This window comes from Anabrus simplex, chromosome 1 (assembly GCF_040414725.1).
Source record: "Anabrus simplex isolate iqAnaSimp1 chromosome 1, ASM4041472v1, whole genome shotgun sequence".
Lineage (NCBI taxonomy): Eukaryota > Metazoa > Arthropoda > Insecta > Orthoptera > Tettigoniidae > Anabrus > Anabrus simplex.
This window is the reverse complement of record NC_090265.1, coordinates 730,504,870-730,521,031: the sequence shown is the minus strand read 5'-3', so window position 1 is coordinate 730,521,031 and position 16,162 is coordinate 730,504,870. Positions and strand designations below refer to the sequence as shown.

General features: G+C 39.6%; 1 protein-coding gene across 1 annotated transcript in view; it reads right to left on the bottom strand.

Moving 5' to 3' along the window:
• LOC136872725 (chitooligosaccharidolytic beta-N-acetylglucosaminidase) overlaps positions 1 to 16,162 on the bottom strand; it is a 158,884-nt gene that overhangs the window by 37,952 nt on the left and 104,770 nt on the right. Inside the window, exon 5 of the mRNA XM_067146556.2 lies at positions 14,944 to 15,231. Coding sequence (XP_067002657.2) covers positions 14,944 to 15,231 — 288 coding nt within the window. The remainder of the gene's footprint in view (positions 1 to 14,943; positions 15,232 to 16,162) is intronic.

The window sequence follows — 16,162 nt, the reverse complement described above, 5'->3', positions numbered from 1 at the left end:
CCTGTCATCATTCACTCCAACAACACTGTCCAATATAATTTCATTTAATTTGTCATCCATTAATCATTGCCCCAGAGGAGTGCGACAGGTTTCGGCTGCCGGCACAATTCCTATTTTCGCCGCTATATGGGGGCTTTATTCATTCCATTCCTGACCCTGTCGAATGACTGGAAACAGGCTGTAGATTTTCGATGTACTTATTCTGATCATAAACCGATCAGTTTTAATCTTTCCTGGGTTCGTTTTCAAGAGCCATCTTTTCCTTCGGAGAACGTTCTTAGATTACAGTAGATTCTCCTGGCATATAAATAAAAATTTAAACGCATTTGAAATAAACGATAGGAATGAGATTGACCGTCCAATTTTTCACCTCCATAATAAGGTTAATAAAGCACGGAAGTATGTCATTCGTATGGCCAGAAATCCAGCACACTTGCCTACGCGCGACAATGGTGTTGGTCACAATTTCAACAATGACAATGGCAGCAGATGTAATTTACCGCCAAGTAGCGGTCTTGCATCTTGCTGTGGGGTCCAGAACATGTATAATAATTGTACCGGGTGGTACACCTCCACGCCGCTTATTTAAAATTTGCGCCAATTGAAACTCCTCTGCTGGAGGAAGTCTGAACTTTATCTACGGTATTAATTTTCAAGTTTCTCAGAATATGTCACTACTTGGAAACTTTGGAGTTTTTGAACGGGGTCATTTTTGATGTATTTTTGTTTTACCTGTAGTAAGAAGTGTGAACTTTCTCTTCTAGAGGACACTACTGAAAAACTACAATGGTGCACCCTAGTGCGAAGTGAAAGAACTCTTTTTTGGAGAAAATTTAATTTCAAAAGTTTGTTCTTTGCTAAATTTCTTTCAGTCATTGTTTAAGTTGGCAATATTAACCCTTTCTTTCCCCTTGTTTTGAATGTAGCCAATCCCGAATTTATTCAATTAATTTTCCACCAATTATGTGTTTCTTCTTCCGATTGTGTAGGGGTTTTCTCGCTTAGCCAATAAAGTTTTTTTGGGAGGGTGTTCTCATTCCCCTAACGCCTCGAACTTTCCGCAAGAGTATATAAACTGCTGATTTTAGGATCTCCGGGCCACTTCTGTACCATCTTTCAGTGTGTAAAGTACGCAGCAGGGGGCGGGAAGCGCCTCTTTCTTCGGGCAGCAGCTCAATAACCAGGTAATGGCCTTTTAATAACTTCTTTTCTTGCTAGCTCAGCAGTTTAACTCTCCGGGCGGGTCCGAAGCGTTTCCACCATGTAACCTTTTCCTAAAATGTAACTACTCTTAGCATCTATTCTCTTTTAAAGCTACATATTGGGATAGAGAGTGCTTAACCCTCTCGAGCTCCCACTCATATTGCTTTGAGGTGAACTTATTTCTCACAACCGATTCTTCCTTAATGTAAGGTAAATTGTTCTTTTCTAAAGTCACCTCTGTAGTATGGGATTAGCCCTTGCATTAGCGGCCTAGAGCCAGATTAGGTTTTAAACAAAATGTATTAGGAGCGCAGATCGCCTCTTTCAAGTGGTTATTTTAGAGGTCATGTAATTAACCTTTTTCTTACTTAATAGGCCTCAGTAGGTTGGGTATTTTACCCCTGTATCTATGTCCTTAGAGGACAACTTGAAGGTGGAGTTTGGTGTGGCCTTTAATAGGCTTAATGTTGAGAGCGAGTGGCTCTCTCTCGAAAATTGAGTGTTGTATGCCTCGAGGAGGCTTTACTGTGTAATTGGGAGCGAGTGCTCTTGGGCATGATTGGGGTCTTCTGCCCCTTTGTTGAATTTCTGTATATCGTAAGGTTGAGCTAATTGTTCATGTATTGTGGGTTTGGCTCTCGGAGCCCATCCTGTAACTCTGTAATTGTACATTCTCGAATAGTGGCTTTGCTACTCTGTACCTGCCATGCTTGTTATTTCTTAATTTTGAAAAGAAAATATAACCTTGTTAAATTTTAAATTCACTTTAATTTCGTAGCCTGAGACCTGTTCACCCCCCGCACCTTCTTTCACCTCTAACTACCACGGAAAACTCCGTAATAATAATAATAATAATAATAATAATAATAATAATAATAATAATAATAATAATAATAATAATAATAATAATAATAATCTGGACCGTCGTCAAATGTGCGGACGCGCTGAAAACGGTTCCTGGACGGGTAATGACTAAGAATGCAGTCCGGCCGCGGGCTCAGTATTGCCAAGGCACCCACACCACGCTGGATCTCCTGAAGGATTTGACCCATATTAAAAATGCTTATAGGAAAGGATGGCAAAGATTATGGACCTAACTGACCGGGTGGAATACATGAACTTAGCACGGGAAGTACGAAATCGATTGCTGGAAAGAAAGATTGAAAAATGGGAGGAAACTTGCCATAATCTATTAGAAAACGAGTCAGATCACGAATTTTGGCGTATTCTCTCAGAAAACGAGTCAGATCGCGAATTTCGGCGGATTATATATAAAACAATAAGCATTCAATTCTAAATTTCAGTATAATACCGTAGCGAAGCACGGGTATCTCGCTAGTCTATATATATATAAAATAACTTGTCCTGACTGACTGACTGACTGACTGACTGATTCATCATCGCAGAGCCAAAACTACTGGACGTAAAGAAATGAAATTTTGGGGATATATTCATATTAAGATGTAGGTGCTCGCTAAGAGAGGATTTTTGGACATTCCTTTGCTAAGGGGGTGAAAATGGGGGTGAAATTTGAAAATGAGTGTATCTATATCTCAAAACTTTAAAAGTTTACAGATGTAAAAATTGGTATTTAGAATCTTCTTTAAAAATAAGGAAACACGTATTTTTTTGTTTTCAGAAAATCCCAATAGGAGGGGTGAAAATGGGGGAAAATGGGTTGAATGCCTTTAATCAGGATACCAGTACTTATATCTCAGAAACTGAAGATATTACAGACCTGAAAATTGGTACTTTTGATCTCTTTTAAAAATAAAGAAACACGTACTTTTTGTTTTTGGAAAATCCAATTAGTACGAGGGTGAAAAGGGGGTGAATTTTTAAAATGAGTGAATCTATATCTCCAAACTTTTCAAGTTTGCAGGTGTAAAAAATGGTATTTAGAATCTTCATTAAAAATAAAGAAACACGTATTCTTTTTTGTTTTCGGAAAATCGCAATAGGAGGGGTGAAAAGGGGTGAAGAAAGGGTTGAATGCCTTTAATGAGGCTACTTATATTTCAGAAACTGAAGATATTACAGACCTGAAAATTGGTGTTTGGGATCTCCTTTAAAAATAAAAAACACGTATTTTTTTGTTTCTGGAAAATCCAATTAACGGTGAGGGGGGGGGGGGTGAAAAGGGGGTAATATTTTAAAATGAGTGTATCTATATCTCAAAACTTTTAAAGGTTGTAGATGTGAAAATTGGTATTTAGAATCTCCTTTAAAAATAAAGAAACACGTATATTTTGTTTACGGAAAATCCCAATAGGAAGGGCGGAAAAGGTTGAAAAATGGGTCGAATGCCTTTGATGAGTCTACTTATATTTCAGAACCTGAAGATATTACAGACCTGAAAATTGGTATTTGGGATCTCCTTTAAAAATAAAGAAAGACGCATTTTTTGTTTTTGGAAACTCCAATTAATGGGGGGTTGAAAAGGGGGTGATTTTTTAAAATGAGTGTATCTATATCTCAAAACTGTTAAAGTTTATAGATGTAAAAATTGGTATTTAGAATCTCCTTTAAAAATAAAGGAACACGTATTCTTTTGTTTTCGGAAAATTCCAATAGGAAGGGTGTAAAAGGGTGAATAATTGGTTGAATGCCTTTAATGAGGCTACTTATATTTCAGAACCTGAAGATATTACAGACCTGAAAATTGGTATTTGGGATCTACTTTAAAAGTAAAGAAACACGTATTTTTTCGTTGTTGGAAAATCGAAATATTGGGGGGTGAAAAGGGGGGGTGAATTTTTTAAAATGAGTGTGTCTACATCTTAAAACTTTAAAATTTACAGATGTAAAAATTGGTAGTTAGAATCTCCTCTAAAAATAAAGGAACACGTATTTTTTTGTTTCCTGTAAATCCCAATAGGAGAGGTGTAAAAGGGTGAAAAATGGGCTGAATGCCTTTAATGAGGATACATATATCTCAGAAACGGAAGATATTACAGAACTGAAAATTTGTATATGGGGTCTTCTTTAAAAACAAAGAAACACGTATATTTTAGTTTTTGGAAAATCCAATTAATGGCGGTTAAACAAAAGTGACAATTTGTTGTTAATTTTTTGAAAGACTATATCTGCAGAATATCTTGGAAACGTAAAATGTTACAGACGTAAAACGTGGGTGTTTGGAATCTCCTGTAAATGTAAAGAAACATAGGTGATTTGTTTTTGTAAACTCCATTTAAGGGGAACTCAAAAGGGGTGAAATTTTAAAATGAGAATTTTTACAGTATGTCTAAAAAAACGTAACATGTTACAGAAGTGAAAAATGGATTTTTATCTCTATTAAACATAAAGAAACGTGTATTTTTAGTTTTCGGAAATACCACTTGGGTGGAAGGGGGTGGGGAAAGGTTTCTAAAAATGGTGTTGAATTCCTTTAATTAGGCTACTGATATCTCAAAAATGAAGATGTTACAGACGTGAAATTTGATATTTGCAAACTGCTTTAAAAGTAAAGAAACACGTATTCTTGGAAAATCCATGAAGGGGCGGGGGTGAAAGAATTGAAGAATTAATTGACTTAATTGTATGAGAATACATACATCTAATAAAAACTAAAGTTGTTACAGATGTGAAAATTCGTATTTGGATCTTCTTTAAAAACAAAGAAAAACGCGTTTTGGGGTGGGGAACCATCTTGGGGGGCGGGAGTGTAAAGGAGTTGAAATTCTTTCATGAGGACACATAAATCAAAAACTGAAGAAGTTAGAGTCGTGATAATTGGTATTTAGAAGATCCTTTACTATTAAAGAAACAAGTATTTTTTTGCGGGAAAATTCACTTAGGGGGGAGGGGAGTAGTGTGAAATGAAGTGAAAAAAGTAAATTATTTTTATAGGGATACTTATATCTCAAAATTGAAGGTAATAGACGTGAACATTGGTGTTTGGAATCTCCTTTAAACATAAAGAAACACGACTTCTTTTAAATATTTTTTTTGGGGGGGGGGGGGGTGGCGGTAAATAAACTTAACGGCGTTGGGTGTAAAAGGAGGTGAGACCAATTAATTTTACTGTACTTAATGTACTTATAAGGATCCTCCGTTGCTCAGGCGGCAGTGCGCCGGCCTCTCACAGCTGGGTTCCGTGGTTCAAATCCCGGTCACTCCATGTGACATTCGTGCTGGACAAAACGGAGGCGGGACAGGTTTTTCTCCGGATACTCCGGTTTTCCCTGTCATCATTCATCCCAGCAACATATAATAATAATAATAATAATAATAATAATAATAATAATAATAATAATAATAATAATAATAATAATAATAATAATAATAATAATAATAATAATAATAATAATAATAATTGTACCGGGCGGTACACCTCCACGCCGCTTATTTAAAATGTGCGCCAATTGAAACTCCCCTGTTGGAGGAAGTCTGAACTTTATCTACGCTATTAATTCTCTACTTTCTCAGAAGATGTCACCACGTGGAAAACTTTGAGTTTTTGAACTGTGTCATTTTTGATGTGTTTTTGTTTAGCTTAAAGTAAGAAGTGTGAACTTTCTCTTCTAGAGGACACTACGGAAGATCTACAATAGTGCAACCTAGTGCGGAGTCAAAGAACTATTTTGCTGGAGAAAATTTAATTTCAAGAGTTTGTTCTTTGTTAAATTTCTTTCTGTTATTGTTTAAGTTGGCTATATTTACCCCTTTCTTCCCCTTGTTTTGAATGTATCCAATCACGAATTTCTTCAATTAATTTCTGACCAATCTGGTGTATCTTCCCCCAACTTGAATCTGTTGCGGGGTCCTACCCAATAAAGTGTTTGTGGGAGGGTGTTTTCATTCCCCTAACGCCTAGAAACTTCCGCGAGAGTATTTAAACTGCTGATTTTTGGGTCTCCTGGCCACTTCTGTTCCATCTTTCAGTGTATTAAGTACATAGCAGGAGGCGGGAAGCGCCTCTTTCTTCGGCGACTGTCTACTACCAGGTAATGGCCTATTAATAACTTCTTTTCTTGCTAGGTCGGCAGTTTAACTCTCGCGGCGGGTTCGAAGCGTTTTCCACCATGTAACCTTTTCCTAAAATGTAACTACTCTTTTATCTATTATCTTGTAAAGCTGCATATTGGGATAGAGAGTGCTAACCCTCTCGAGCTCCCACTCACATTGTTTTGAGGTGACCTAATTTTCCCAACCTATTCTTCGTTAACGTAATGTAAATTGTTTCTTTTTAAGTCACCTCTTTAGTATGGGATTAGCCCTTGTATTAATGGCCTAGTGCCAAGTAGGTCTAAAACAAAGTGTATTAGGAGTGCAAGTTCGCCTCCTCTCCAATTGTTACCTTAGAGGTCATTTAATTAACCTTTTTTATTTACTAGACCTCAGTAGATTGGGTATTTTACCCCTGTGTTTAGGTCCGTTGAGGACAACTTGAAGGTGGAATTTGGCGTGGCCTGGGAGAAGGCTTAAATCTGAGAGCGAGTGGCTCTTTTAAAAATCGATTGTGGTATGCCTCGTGGAGGCTTTTCTGTGTAATTTGGAGCAAGGGCTCCGAGGTATGAATGGGGTTTTCTGCCCCTCTGTTGAAACTTGTGTTTTGGAGGTAAAACTGGGCTGATTGCCCAAGCATTGTGTTTTCGGGGCTCGAAGCCCAAATCCTGTAAATATTGTGACTCCCCTTTGATTTGCTACTTTGTACCTGCCATACTTGTTATTTCTTTGTTTTTTGAAAAGAAAATATAACCTTGTTAAATTTTAAAATTAATTTCACTTTAGTAGTTTGAGACCTATTCACCACCCAGCACCTTCTTTCATGCATAACTACCACCAAAAACACGGTAACAATAATAATAATAATAATAATAATAATAATAATAATAATAATAATAATAATAATAATAATGTTCCGGACCGTCGTCAGATGTGCGGACCGCGCTGGAAACGGCTCCTGGACGGGTAATGACTAAGAATGCAGTCCGGCCGCGGGTTCAGTGCCGCCAAGGCACCCAATATGACACCACATGTCTAACAATGGAATCCCCCATGATCAGAGCCTCAACCCTACCCAACTCATTTGATCCCATCCCCTCTTGGTCAGCCCTATCTTTCCTGAGAGCTGCAGAAGATACTTCCTCCTCCCTTTTCTCCCTCCCATGACCCTGTTCCATCTGTCTTTTCCTATCCTCTACTCTACATTTCCATTTCCTGCCTTTCCCTTCCTCCTGCTTCCACACATCTCAGCAACAGTTCCCTGTTCCTCATCTTCCCTCTGTTGTTCTACTTGCAGTGACTCGTACCGATTTCTCACAAACACCTGTCCTGAATTCTGATCCTGAATAGAGCCCTTAGCCAACAATCTCGTTCCCCTTAGAACATTAGACCACTTCCTTCTACAATTCCCCCTTTTTGTCCCATCCCTCTTTTATGTCTGTATATTCGTCGTTGCTGAACACACTAGTCCTTGTCAACATGTTGACACCTACCGTAGTGCTGCTGTACCAAATACCAGCCTACTACTGAGCGTTCGAAAACGGGGCTTACTAAGGCAAGGGGGCGGCTAGCGCTGAGGAACATGCAGTGAGCGGCAGTCCAGTCTAGAAAATAGATCTTAGAGAATTAGAGTAGGCGAGACTTTATCTTACCCCGAAATAATTAAGATGGGAATTCCTCAAGGCAGTATTATTGGACCTTTATGTTTTCTTATATATATATATAAACCTGCAACAGCCAGAACGTGGAACTTTTGGCAAACTACTTTGAGCAGCTGCTCAATTGCGAAGAGCCCACGGAAAGATTACCTGTTGAAGATCCTCCAGAGATACACCTCCCATCTAACCCACCAACAATGCAGCAAGTTGCTAATGCCATCGGACATCTTAAGGACTGCAAAGCACCCGCGGAAGATGGCATCATTGCGGAAGCTCTAAAAGCAGGTGGAAATAAGATCACAGAGGCCATACACCAGATCTTGGTCGACTGCTGGGAGACTGGCAGAATCCCTGATGACTGGAAATCAGCTATCATACACCCTTTACATAAAAAAGGTGACCACAGTGATGTCAACAACTACCGAGGGATATCTCTGCTGTCAGTAGCATACAAAGTGCTGTCGAGGATTTTACTGGATAATGTAGAAAGCCAATGTGATCGAACGATTGGTGAATATCAAGGAGGATTTCGGCGGGGACGGTCTTGTACCGAGCAGATCTTCAACCTAAAAACCATTCTCCAACTAAAACAAGTAAGGAGTATGAACATCGCTGTGGTTTTCGTCGACTTTAAAAAAGCTTATGATTCCATCGACCGCCAGACACTCTTCTCCGTACTGCAAGAACGAGGTGTTGATTACAACACACGCACCCTCATCCAACAGATTTTTACGGATACAACATCTAAGGTGAAGTTCAGGGGAGAACTATCTCGGACTTTCAAGATAAAAACTGGAGTACGGCAGGGTGATGGCCTCTCACCCATTCTGTTTAATCTAGTGCTTGATAAAGTCATCAAGAACTGGGAATGTACACTGAGGAATCTAGAAATCAAACCAGTTGCCATTGGAGCCGGGACTCGAAAGATTGAGATCAGGTGCCTAGCATTCGCAGATGACATTGCAATCCTAACCAACAACTCTAAGGATGCTGTCATTGCTATTGAAGCCCTGCACGAGATAGCGGTGAAGGCTGGATTACACATATCGTATGACAAAACTAAGTACTTTGAGACTCGGCATCCCGGTAACCCCCCTTTGACAACCATACATGGAACGATTGGGAAAGTCAATCGCTTCCGCTATCTTGGTGAATGGGTCCACCCCAATGGTAGAGACAGTACATCCATCCTAGAAAGGTGTAACAAACTCAATGCAGCGTACCAACTATCCCACAACCATTATAATAAGAGGTGCATTTCGAAAAATGCTAAGATCTGTCATTACAAAACTGTTGTCAGACCACAGTTTTTGTACGCCTCAGAGACCCTCCTGATGAACAAAAAAGGCACCATGGATGATCTAGAGAAAGCCGAAAGACGTATCCTCAGGAAAATTCATGGACCGAGATTGCTCCCAGATGGAACCTAGAGACTTAAATCGAACTCTGAGCTGTATCGACAGTTAGAATCAGCCAACACCAGCATGCGACGTAGGAGGCTTAAGTTCTATGGACACCTACAACGAATGGACAGCAACAGGCTTACCAAGAAGATCTTTTCTTTGGTTAAAAGCTACAAGACTGGAAGGTTGTGGCTTAATGAAGTACAGAAGGACTTGGATTCGGCTGGGATTTCAGATATTGATATAGATGATCGTTCCAAATTTTGTGCTATGGTACAGTCTTGGACCCCACCACCTAGAGTTCCTAGAAGTCGGAAGCCCCTTTCACAGGAGAGAAAGGAGAAATTATCGGCAGGGCTCAAGAGATATTGGGAACAAAGAAGAGCATCGAGGAAGAACTAGTCACCAGCGCTCCTTAGTGGGCTTAAATCAATAATAATAATAATAATCATCTAGCAAGATACCCGTGCTTCGCTACGGTATTTTACTGAAATTTATAATTGAATGCTTATTGTTTTAGATATATAATCCGCCGAAATTCGCGATCTGACTCGTTTTCTATTAGAATACGGCACGTTTCCTCCCATTTTTCAATCTTCCTTTCCAGCAATCGATTTCGTACTACCCGGGCTAGGCTCAGGTATTCCTCCCGGTCAGCTGGGTCCGTAAATCTTTGCCATATTTTCCTATAATCATTTTTAATATGGATAAAATCCTTGCGGACACGACCGACACAGAAATACCATTGTTTTTAAATTCTGAACAATGTGGGGAAAGTGTGTGGAGGAAAGGGAACAAGGGTAGAGTGTTATCCAGGAATTTGGTTGAGACAGATGTTGAGAAAAATAGAAGAGAAGGAGGTGGTAGTATTTCACGTCGGTACCAACAAGCTGGTATAGTACCAACATAGTTGAGGTTGTGTGGGATCTGGTAAATGCAGCACGGGTGAAGTTTAAGAAAGCGGAGATTGTTATAAGTGGAATGCTGTGTAGGAGGGATACTGACATGAGGGTAATTGGGGATTTAAATGAGACTATGGAGTGGGTATGTGGGAACTGGGAATGAGATTTGTAGATCCTAATGTGTGGGTAGGAGATAGGGATCTGCACTCAGATTGCGTTCACTTAAACCGCAGTGGTACGTATAAATTAGGAAATTTGATTGGAAGGGAACAGAGAGTTACATTCAGGGAAACGGGGTGGTCTAGGGAGCGATGATAAGGTTACAGGGAACTGGAAGTCAAGTAGGGATGACATAAAAACATTCAGTTCAGTAATGAGTTTCGACTTGACATTTCAGCGCTGCCTTTCGTCGGAGGCTAAGTGAATAAATAAACAGCCGATCGCTTCGATAGAGCACGTTGGACTCTAGTTCTTGTTACCAGTGTTGTCGATCTGTTGTTTACTGTAACCACGTGCTCTCAGCTGTGTGTTGTATTGTGCTCAGTTCTTTCCGCGATCTTTGTCAGTTCACTCGGCCATTCTTGGTAAAGCACCAACAATGACGACTAGAAATAATTAGTTGATTGGGTGGTTGAAGGAACACAATATTTCGGTTCGCGATGACATGCGGAAGGGAGATCTCAGGCATCTTGTGAAACAAAACAAGCTCTAGTACCCAGTTCACGTGGTGGATGAAACGGCCAGGAGGCAAGGGCACTAAGTTATACGCCATTCAGAAATGAGTAGTGCATTCTCTTTGTAGGATTTTTCCTTCCTTAGGAGAAATTGAATCAATAATAATGTTATTGTTTTTACGTCCCACTAATTACTTTTAACGGTTTTAGGAGACGCCGAGGTGGCGAAAGTTTGTTCCGCAGAAGTTCTTTTACATGCCAGTAAATCCACCATCACGAGATTGGCGTATTTGAGCAACTTCAAATACCACCGGACTGAGCCAGGATCGAACCTGCCAAGTTGGGGTCTGAAGGCCAGGGCCTCAACTGTCTGAGCCTCTCAGACTGGCAAGAAATTGAATCTATTAGCAACGCGAGCTCTTCTAGATGGTGAGTAGAAATTTCATTTCATTGTCTCGTGTTTTATCTGTTCGAGCAATGATCCATCTTTGTCTTATAGCCTTATCCTAAATACCTATGTCATGCGGTATTGTTAACCGTAGAACTCCTAAGCTATTTTAGGAACGTTAACACCCAAGAGGAGTCTCTCGGACTCGTATGGTTTTAAGATTGGTAAAATTCAGTTTTACTGCTCATGCAGTAGCATACCTAAGAGTCACTTCTACAAAACACAGAATTTATTCAATTTCAACCTATTTAGTTGGTGTGAAAGATAACATTTTCAAGTACCGTTATGTCTAATGTGAAGTATAAGTCATTAGTGTCTATAGGAAATTCAATTGTTTTCAAAGGTGGCAGCTTGACAAGTCTAGTCTGAGATTTGAGGATGTTTTGCTTCCTTACCTTGCTTTGCTCCGGAGGGTGCACATTCCAAATAAAGCCATTTTTTCACATTGGTTGAAGTGTACTATCAGCATCAACAACTTGACTCATATAGTTTATTTCACTCACAAGACCGATTTTGAATGAACGGTTACTTATAAGAGCCAGTTATTACTTGGGTACTGTTACAATAGAAACTAGCTCATTGTCACAACAGCTAACAGAATACTGCTGATATATTCTAGATGGGCCAGACAATACTTGCGAGCCTGAGTGTCAGCGTAACAATGTGAAAATAAAGCGCATAATAATGAAGAATGACTAATGAAGTAATGAATGAAGCCATTATATTATAAAAACATGGTTGGTATTCATGAGCATAAATAGAAGGAGAAGTATAAGGCGAGGTGAGTCTGAGAGACTCCCATCAGGAGTTATAGGGTTAATCTTATGTGAGTTATGCATGTTGCGACAAAGAATAATTGATTCTGGTGTTCGAGTATATACATTTCCGTTCGTGTTATGTGTCGTGAATCAGTTGTTTGTAATCGTAACAATTTGGCACCAATTTCTGACTTCGGGTTAACTGTCAAGTCGAAACTCATAAAAACGGAACTATACCTGCAAGCAATAATAGCTACCCCTGTGAAAACAACTTATTAGACACCCCATACATTACTAGCGCATGCGGGACACTTATAAGTAGAAAGTACGGGGCAGGAGGGTCACCTGGTACTAATTACGTTTAAAATCACACACAACAAATACACATAACCAATAGAAGTCTGTTCGAGTAAGGGTGCTTTCATTCCAAAGAACACGTGTGCCAAAATACCACATACTCACACATGACGATTTAGAAGGATCAAACTTTTGAATTACACTCTCAAAGGAATCATAATTTCTGCAATGATATTGAGTAGCATCGAGCCATGTCCTCTAGCAAGTAAGGATTGGTTGAGGAGGAAGAGTTAAAGCAGCGGCTGTTTCTTCCATCTCCTGTACTCGAAGTGAAGCACTCAGGAACAGATTTCTTCCCGTTAGAAATTAGCCTGTCTACGTCAGGGTAGCTGCTTGGAACCTCCTCCGCCAACCATGGGTGAGACACGTAACACGGACCAAGAGAAAAAGGCCAAGGGGGCATGGTTCAGTGAGGTACAGAAAGATCTGCAGGAGACTGGGATCTCATGTGAAGATATCCAGGAGCGTGTCCCACTTAAGAAAAAACTCCAAGAACATCAGAGTTTCCTACCAAAGCTGAAGATGAAAACTGGAAAGGCATGGACGGAAGAGCGAAAGGAGCAACACCGTATACGAATGAAGGAATACTGGACCAATGTTAAAGCTCAAGGGAGACAGTTGAAATGACGTGGTCCTTAGCTGGCCGAAACGAAACAAGAAATAATAATAATAATAATAATAATAATAATAATAATAATAATAATAATAATAATAATAATAATAATCGCATGGCCTCAGCTAGCGTGTGCAGACATTTTAATTTGATGCCATCTTGCTGCCAAATTGACGCAATTTCGACGTTGCATGCTGATTTTTATTAAATTCTGTTCATCCACTCTCTCATGATGCGCGTACAGACAGACAGACAGACAGACAGACAGACAGACAGACAGACAGACAGACAGACAGACAGACAGACAGACAGACAGACAGACAGACAGACAGACAGACAGACAGACAGACAGACAGACAGACAGACAGACAGACAGACAGACAGACAGACAGACAGACAGAGATTACGGAAAATTAAAAATTGCAATTTCTTCTTATTGAGGACACGACCGACACAGAAATTCCATTGTTTTTAAATTCTGAACAATGTACAGGCGCCTCTCTTATTTTATATCTATAGATTCCTTTCAGCGGACTTAATTTCTAATTAAAAATATAGGCAGCTGCAGTAACCGTCGTTGTCGGGTCAGTCATACAGCATGTACAGTTATCTAACTCCCCAGCTACTTTCCGCCAATATTCAGACGAGCTGTTTTAGTCGGGACGCATCAGTAATCCCATCTAGCAGAGATGAGTGGCAGCAGAAGAGACAATTCACACTACAACAATGATTAGTACAATGTTATTGTTGGTCAGTTGCATGGCCTTTCGATATTGTTAGGCCTTCATATTTAGTTTTCTTCAGGCTCTGGGCTGGGATATTAGAGCTTCTAATGTAAAGGCACAACTCCTTCTTGTCTTATTCTTCAAGCGATCGTTCTCTTACAATTTATTCTCGTTTTTTATAACTATCTTCACAATTTTCCCAGTCAGTACGGACCGATGACCACTCCGCTTTGCACCTTAACACAATCTTGGTAAAAGCCATCGCTAGTTAACACGATTAAACAATATTTCCATGTCAGCAATACTCAGCGTTGATACGGACTAAGCAACAAATGATTAAATTCATCAGTTTTATTATAATAGTCGGAATGGTAAAACTGTATAAGACATAAATGATTGGAACATTTTATTCTCCACAACTTTTGTTATGTAGTACTTTTCGATAGGACTAATAACACAGGTACCGGGACTTAAGAAGTTAAATTTTAGGCACCTTCCCTTAACTACCACTTCATCCAGCGTGAATCAAATTTATTTATAGCCTGAACTGTAGTATCTTATTCCCAGACGTAACATGCCGCTTTTCATTGAATTTTGTTCTCCCATTTTCTCGTGGTTCGACGTTGATGTGGACTTATAGCAACAAAAATCGAAATTCATGAATAACTCTTGTTATCATAGCCGAGACGCTAAAATGTATAAGACATAAATGATCGGAAATTTACCGATAGGACCACTAATAACATAAATATTTGAGAATTACATTTTAGGCCTTCTCCTGAACTATTATTTCCCTCAGAGTGAATACAATTATTTATAGCGTAGATTATAGTGCCTCATTCCCCGACTTTACATGCCGATGTTCATTAAATTCTCTTCAGCCATTTTCTTGTGATGCGCGTACGTACATACATACATACATACATACATACATACATACATACGTACATACGTACATACGTACATACATACATACATACATACATACATACATACATACATACATACATACATACACACACGCAGACAGACAGATAGACAGACAGACAGACAGACAGTTAGAGAATTAAAAAGTGCATTTCCTTGTTACTGTGGACATGACCGATACAGAAATACCATTAATTAATGTACCGACCAATATCTTATTTTATACATGTAGATTTATAATAACAAATCCGTATTTTCTTTGCTGCGTGAAACTGGATAAATATGAAAATGTGTGGCAAGACGAGGACGAAAGCCACATATTTACCTCGTCTCCTCCCATGTGGAAGATATCGGAATCAAAGACATCGAGGAAGTCAGAAAAGAGTCCTCCTAGGATATCGTACACCTTGTCGTTGGTGGGGTTGAGTTGTCCACACGGAGGCTCGAAGCAGTACTTCGTCCAGGGCTGGGCCCTGAAGCACACTGTAGCATTCTCTCCCACCCACTGCCAGCCCTCCCCCACATGGGCTGGTGCATCAAACTCTGGAATTATCCGCACACCACGCACTCGTCCGTATTCTACAATGGAACGGATATCGTCTGCGGTGTAAATCTAAAACACACAAACATTTGGTACTTTTTACGTCAAGGAAGTTTCTCCGCTAGTAACAGCAGCAGCACTCACCGCAATCAAGTAAAACCATGCGTTGTCCCTCGGGAATTCGTACGCCACTACGAGAACAAAATGTCCACACTTGGGCACTTAGAAAAGCCGTTGAAATTTATGTTAATCACCCTAAAGCAAGCTTCTGGTAAGTAACTAGAAAGGACTATCAAACATCGAATGGGCAAACGCACTCAAAATATCGTGCAACATCTCGGCGGTTCGAGCAGTTCCTGGCACAATCCGCTGCCGTCATCCTGATTGTGGCGAGAATGAGGCTCTTGGTAATGCAACCTGCGACAACAGTGTTTTTCTCTTCACTTCGCCCCATGAATGGGTGATAAATCTAATGTAACCATTGGTGGCCTCGTAGTCCTAATTCTTACCAAGTTCCAGGTTGGACTGATAAAAAATATAGGTATCACCATCGCGCTGTACTTGCTCGTACTTCACCTCAAGTTGTAGTACTAATTTAATATGATGTTGCCCGTGCAATATCTCCACTTACATGTTGCTAATTAACTATCCGAAATCGGGGATGGATATACCAATCAAACGCAGTGGTTGCATGTCAATATTAAGTCAATATCTCAGGGTAAAAACATCTATACATATTCAACAATACTATTTACTTTCGCAAGTTCCGTTGAAGAGGGTGTATAGTTCAATGTGTCACTCATTTACTCCGAAATCCTACCGTAGAATTAATATAAGCCTTTAAATATCATGACTCCGAAATATCAGCCTAAATGTATCCTTACAACTAATCTTCCTATCTCTACCTTTGAAAATAAACGCTAGAATAATCTTAAAACTAATTTATTAGCATGCCAATATTATAACTAACAAAAATAATGACCATCTTTGGTAATAGAGGAAG